This window comes from Vigna angularis, chromosome 2 (genome assembly GCF_016808095.1).
Source record: "Vigna angularis cultivar LongXiaoDou No.4 chromosome 2, ASM1680809v1, whole genome shotgun sequence".
NCBI lineage: Eukaryota > Viridiplantae > Streptophyta > Magnoliopsida > Fabales > Fabaceae > Vigna > Vigna angularis.
The window spans coordinates 43458414-43465375 of NC_068971.1; the positions used below are offsets into that span (position 1 = coordinate 43458414).

A 6962-nucleotide genomic window follows, 5' to 3' on the forward strand; every position below is an offset into this window, starting at 1 on the left:
GATTATACCTGCAATTTGCAAAAAAAAAAAATGTTCTTACAAAGCTAAAGAGTTATAGTTTATAACTATTATTTTTAACAGTTTTTGTCCTTTTCAACTTCATGAAAAGTGTAAAAAAATCATCTTAAAATTATTTTCGACAAACTTAACCAAAAAAGAACTTTTTTTGATTAAATAATTTGATTTTGGGATATTACATCTTATAAAGTATACAAAAAATTTAGTTGAAGAGAAAAATGCCCATCTTGGATACACATTACTGAAAATAAATATATTTATAATTTGATTGGGTTTTGAGATCCACTTTATTTCAATGGCTATATTGCACAGAAAACTCTTGTAGCGATTGAATATATTTTAAAAAAATGAGCCTTTGTGATGATTCTATTCTTTGTGATCTTGAAATTTTAGATTTTAATATTTTTGAGAAAGTGACAAGAGAATAAAAGTTGTCCTCGCTGAGTAAAAAGGGATAAACATATTTTCAATGTACAATATATTCTTAGGAATATGCATTTTTCAATTAGCGAAGACAAAACCTTCTTAGCTTTGTAGGTGAGAATAAAACCTTTTTGTGCTGATCGCCCTAACTATATTATTCTCAATAAACTTTAAGCAATAACATATTTTATAATTTTCCCAAATGGATAACTTTCAATGAATACAAAAAAAATTCGAAAAGGTGACGCATCTAAGAAAGAAATATTTCAATTTATAAAGGATTGATTTATTCCCTCAATTTATAACAGTAGGTTAAATTAATTCTTAAAATTAATAAAATAAAATAATCTATGAAGTATACAGTATCAATTAATTTACTCTTTAAATTTATAATACTAAATCAAGTTAGTACATAAGAATAAAAAATGGTAAAATCGTCCTTAAAATTATATATCATCAATTTATTTAGTCTTTTCTTAATAATTAATGTCATCTAATGTATTAAAAAAACAAAATTAATGTATGAATGACAATTAACTCGACACATTAGCATCTTTGCATGCCGATGAATGAAAAAAACTGAAACTAAGAGTGGAATAATAATTGATTTTTTTTTATCTATCCATTGACAAAATTTGGTAATTAGTCTTTCCATCAACATATTGAGAAAATATAATTATGACATTAATCTCAAATATAGTTGTGTAAAACATACATACACCATTGAATGAATTGGGATTCAACCTTTCCAATGTCATTGAAAAAATTTGAAACCATCCCTTTAAGTTTGTACGTTTAACACAAGTCACAACAGAATAGATAAACAAATATGGTTTTGATATTTACATGCTGACAAAATATTATAACATTAATTCTACATACAGTTTTGCAACAAATAGATACCTTAGCGAAAACCTTTTACTTATGCCTATTTAATACATTCTAAATATAGTTGTGTAAAACATAAATAACTTAATGAAAAACCTTTTACTTATATCTATTTAATACATTTCACATTAATTATCCGTATAAAGAATATGTGTTATATTTTAGAATAATAATAGAATAATAATTACACATTACTTATATCTATTTAATACATTGCACTGACATATATTTTAATAAGAAAATGAAAATTAATATATTAAACGAGTGTAAAAGTGTGTTAAAGTAATTTTTCTTATAAGTATGTAAAATAACTTAGAAGTGATATATTAAATATATTGTATGCTTAAGTTTTAGTAAAATTAAATTGTGCATTTTAAAGAAGATAAGTTGAAATTGCAGGTTGTAATGAAAGAGAATAAAGCAAATAGATGTAAAAATGGATGTAAGTAAACGGGTTGAAAAGGTATTTTTATTTTGAGAAAACATAAATTCCTTATTCATAATTTTTTTTTACTATCTCTTATATTTTCTGAAAGGTCTAATAGATATTTAAGAGCAATTGTAGATAGTTAATTTTGAGTGTTCTTTTGAATACTTGGTACTTCCTCTATTCAAATCTCATCTTTTTGTTTGTGGAAGTTTGTAGGTATGACAATATTTTGAGAGACTACAGACAGAGTTAAGTTTGTGAACAATAAATGTAATTATGTTTAGATTCTAATTCAGTGATATGATAGATGAATAAGTGTATAAATAATCTTGACAAATAACTTTTGGTCTGATTTTGACATTAACTAATTTCTTATCTAAGATTTTTGAGTGAAATAATTTACTGACGAGCTTGTGATATATAAAATTCAAGTATAGTTTTGGAGAAAATGAAACATCATAATAATGTAAAGTTTTGATGCACCAATCTTTTAGTTTAAGTGTAATCATCAAACAAATCAAACCATCAAAAGAAATTAAGTAAAATCTTCACATGATCACCAAATTTTATACTATATGAATGACTTATGACTATCCAAATGACACTCCTCAAAAGATCATGAAATGAAAGACAAAAAAGATGTAAATTTATATTTTAAATTTGCTAAGTCAATTTAAGAACGATCAAAGATGACTTACACATATGTATAAAGTTTCTAACATAATATTATACCAACTTATATACTATTCTACACTAAATGTAGTGTTGTCAATCCTAAAAATATAAAAAAAATATACATTACATATATAACAATTTGAGTAATATTAACATTCGAGAATAGTATAGGTCACTAACAGCAGAAAGCTATAGAGTTTTTTTTAGGATATACTTTGTTCAAGTGAAGTCATATGATTCAAATAATATTCTTATATCATAAATATAATATTTTAACAATATTTAAATTATTTTAAAGGATTTTAAAGTGGGTTATGCTAATTTAATTACTTTTCTTACTTGATGACATTAGTCATATGTAGATAAAAATATAAATATAGAAGTTGCATGAAATGAGAGTAACCTAGCATTGGTCCTAATGTAAATAATTTGTAAGTATTAAGTTATAATGATTTTTGCCACATTCCATAAGTGTGTGAGGAGTTATATATTATAAGTGAATTTAGTCATTAGAATTATAATTATATAATAATTTAATGTTTACAATTGACTTATCTGAATTTATACTTTCATGATAAGATTTTTTCAATAATGTGCTCTGCTTCTCAAATATAGTTTCCTTATTAGGGGACATCCATTGAAGGATGTCACCTCCGTTGATGTATACTTCTTCACGCTGGTTGATACTCTGGACGCTCCTCGATGTTTCTCCACACCACGGCGGCGACGCTCCTTCACACCACGGCGGCAATGGAAGCTTTCAAACCAAAAAAAAAACTGAGAAGAAAAAGGAATGGAAGTGTGGGAGGTGGGGAGGTGAAACGAAAATGGGGAAAGGGGAAGAGAGTTACGTGGGTGGGTGTGGGAAAGTAAAATTAGGGTTTCAAATTATTTAAAATAGGGTAAAAGTAAAAATCTTTTTAACTTAAGGATATAATTGTATTTAAAATAATGTGGGGAGGTGGAGGAAGTATAGGGTGGTGGTGGAGAGAGCAACACCCATAATCTATAGTTTAGTATAGTTAAGTTAATAATGCCCAGCCCTAATCACATCGGACAATTAATGCATTATGGAATTAACAACAACAATGCGACTAAGGTTCACACCAAAAGTCCACAACAGCCTTGTAAACTCACATTCCAAAGAATAAACTGATAAGACCTTATTCTAAGACTCAATTTTATTTATCTCTTTTGAAAGGGAAAGGAGAAAAACATTCATACCTTTGGGTTGCATATTTGCTTCTATTTCCAGCGAGAAGTGTTCTCAGAACTTTCGACGATGGTGGTAGAGCCTTCAACAGTTCGGCGACGGCAGAGTGCGTCAAAGCCTTCAACAGCGGCAAGCCTTCGATGACGGCAAGTCTTCAACGGCAAGTCTTCAACGGCAGCGAACCTTCGACGGGAACCTTCAACGGCGACGAGCGAGACAAACGGGACATAATGAGAGGTCCGGGAAAAATTATGATGGAGAAAGAAAATAGAAAAACCTAATTGTGATTGAAAAAGGAATTGGGAAAACTGAAATCATAGTTAACTATAGTTAACTGTACTCAAAATAAAATAAATTTAGTATTTTTAAAGTGAATTATTAACAAGTATAATTAGTGTTTAGTAAAATTATTTTAAGTTTTTTAAGTTTAAAAAAATACAAATAAATTATAGTTTAAGTTTTTTAAGTTAACTGTAGTGAGCTGAGGATAAGGACCCCAAAAGATTACAAGAAAAAAAAAATAGTCTTATCATATTATTTTTTTGTAAAAATTGGTCGTATTTAGATTCATAGGTTTGAGAAAATGAAGGAGGAGAAACTAAAATGAAAATGTAAATTAAATAATAATTGGGTCATAAAATTTGCTATGTTCGAAGGGACAAAACTGGCGTGAACACCGCTAAGCGTGGAAGACAACCAACTTTCTATATTGGGAAGTACATGACAAAGGAAACCCTAATATGTCTGCTTCATCATTTCATTTAGAATAATGATTTACGCAACTCACACCACGAGAGATAAATAATCATACAAAATAAAATTACAAGAAAAAATAGTTAAAATTTGAAAATCCAACATGAACTAGGATAAAAACTATGTCTCTGATATCCAAATATTAAGAAAAAACATAAACTGAAACTATACATTTTCCTTTATAAGCCCACAAAAGAAGTTGACAACCAAAAACAGTAGTAAAAATTAACATAAACCTTTCTCTGTAAGACAAAAATTTTACATTAAACGCACACTTGTACAAAAGTTAATAAAAAGAAAGCAAAGTGAAAAAAGATACACTAACAGATTCTTCTCACTGGATCATAAATAGAAACAGAGTATATATATATATATATATAAAGAAAAAGGAAATCGAGAACTTGGTTAAAAATAAAAAATTCAATATTTATCGTGGACAACATCTACACTGGCGGAGCAGAACAAGACCCTTCGGAAAAACCTAGACAAAGCAGAACATGAGATCTCCTTAGCCTTACTCCAAACGAAGCACTTTCTTTTCCCAGTCTCGGGCTTTGAGTTGTTGTTCTCACGTTTCTTCTTCTTCTTCACGCCAAAACATTTCTGAGCTTTGTCGCCGTCCTTATCTTCTTCCCTGGAGAAGGTGTAGCTTCTCAGATACATCTGCCTGCAGGAGATACTGTCCACCACCCTCGGGTGTCCGTACACATGGGAACCCTTTTCTCTGTTGGAACTCACTGACCTCACAAACTCCGCATCCGATTCCGGCCACTTGTAAAGGTTCACGTACGTTGCCCTCACCGGAACACGTGCATCGTTCAGGCAGTGCGATATGCAAACTGAGGTCATCTTTTCTTCTTCTTGTTGTGAGCTCTCTCGGGTGAGAATGGGTATAAATTGAGAAAAGTTAAAAGAAAAAGAAGAAAAAACTTAGATTACAAGAAAAGGGTGTGGAAAGGAAAAGACTAATGATTGAATGGATTTGTAGTGGACATTATTTGTGAGGCTATGATGTGCCATGATTTGCAATGACTACGTTTTTCGGTGTTAGTTGTTGTGTGTATGAGAGTTTGTGATGTTGAAGGCTAGTTTAAAGGGTGTTTTGAAGCTTCCATACGGTGCCAAAACACAAGCCAAGTGGGGGAAATCATGTTTTCTTTCTTTCTTTCTTTCTTTTATGCTACATTTTCTTTTCTTTTCTGCAGAAAAATGGTGATGGAAAAATGATATACGAAGAGTTAGGTACAGGAACACATGGATTTAGTGAAAAATAAGAATGGATTTGACACTTCTCAAAATACAACAAAGGAGAACCAAACAATTTGGAGCATCTCTTGACTTTTCGAATGGGTTCTTATTTTGCTTTTTTCTGTGCTATAATAATGTCACGTTACATTTAAGAATTCCTACCAAATTTCACTTCAATGTTAAAGTTGTTGACGCAAATTTTAACTTATGTTGTCTTTATAATCGATGGCTTGGCATCTTTATATGGTGCATGAGAGAGTGGATAAGAAAAATACAATAACGTATACAAATAATCAATACCAACGACTAATAAACGCTAAAAATACATGTGTTATACGTCGAGTGTTCACGACAATAAAAAATAATAAAACTATTATTATTAATATAATATATTGTTATAATTATAAAATTAAATATAAATATTTTTTGTAATTTTTTTGTGAACAATTTTTATTTTTTTATAGTTAACTTTATAATTAAAAAATTAAATAAAAATGTTTTTATTCTATGAAGTATTACGAAAAATGGTAAATATCTAGATAAAACTTGAAACTCTGACATGCTTAGTTTTATATTTTAGAAGTAATTATTTTAATTCATAGTTTCTAACAAAGTTAAATTTTTTGATTGTGACAATCGATGTTATACAAAAACTAATGAAGGGTGTTTCTCTCTGCACCTCCAAGCATTTTTCCTACACATTTCCTTAGCTTCATTCCTTTCCTTTGCACAATGCAACCAAATCCTGCACCCTTGATGCCTTGTACTCCTCTCCTTTGCTCTCCACGACTTCCTCTTTGCACTATATTTGGTCTGAAGACACTATTGGACCAGATTTGTGAAGGTCCGCATGTTTACGCCTATTCTTTCTCATTGCACGAACCAGCTAAACTAGTATGTATTACTTTTGGCTTTCGTTGAGATCTGTTTGGTTTTGATTTCAATTTAGAGTGTAAATGCGTAGAATACAATATATATTTGTTTGTGGTTGAAATCTGGTTAAGTTGTTGTACGATCTGGAAAATTGTTTAAGCTTATACGAAGGAGAGTCAAAATAAGGTGAGGCCTTATCCGGATTTCAAGATTAAGGTCTTTCTGGATTTCATGTTTTGTATTTTTTTTTTGTGTTTTTTTTTATTATTAGAAAGTGAGTTTAAGCCTAACTCAACCCCACAAAACCGGCTTGTAAGGTGAGGTTCACTTATATATTATATTTTGGTCTTATCTCTAGTCGATGTGAGACTTCTAACAGTTTATAAGTAGGTGCAAACCTCACCCTACAAGTCGATTTTGTGGGGTTGAGTTAGACTTAAA

The 6962-nt window shown here is 29.9% G+C and overlaps 1 protein-coding gene across 1 annotated transcript; it reads right to left on the reverse strand.

Moving 5' to 3' along the window:
- Positions 1-4716: 4716 nt before the first annotated feature.
- On the reverse strand, positions 4717-5525 carry LOC108328745 (uncharacterized). Its single transcript, XM_017562637.2, has one exon. The coding sequence runs from the start codon at positions 5247-5249 to the stop codon at positions 4821-4823; it is 429 nt and encodes a 142-aa protein (XP_017418126.1). The 5' UTR covers positions 5250-5525; the 3' UTR covers positions 4717-4820.
- Between the last annotated feature and the right edge of the window lie 1437 nt (positions 5526-6962).

What these genes read in the sequence shown, in the direction of transcription:
- LOC108328745 (XM_017562637.2), bottom strand. Translation starts at nt 5,249, where the DNA reads ATGACCTCAGTTTGCATATCGCACTGCCTGAACGATGCACGTGTTCCG.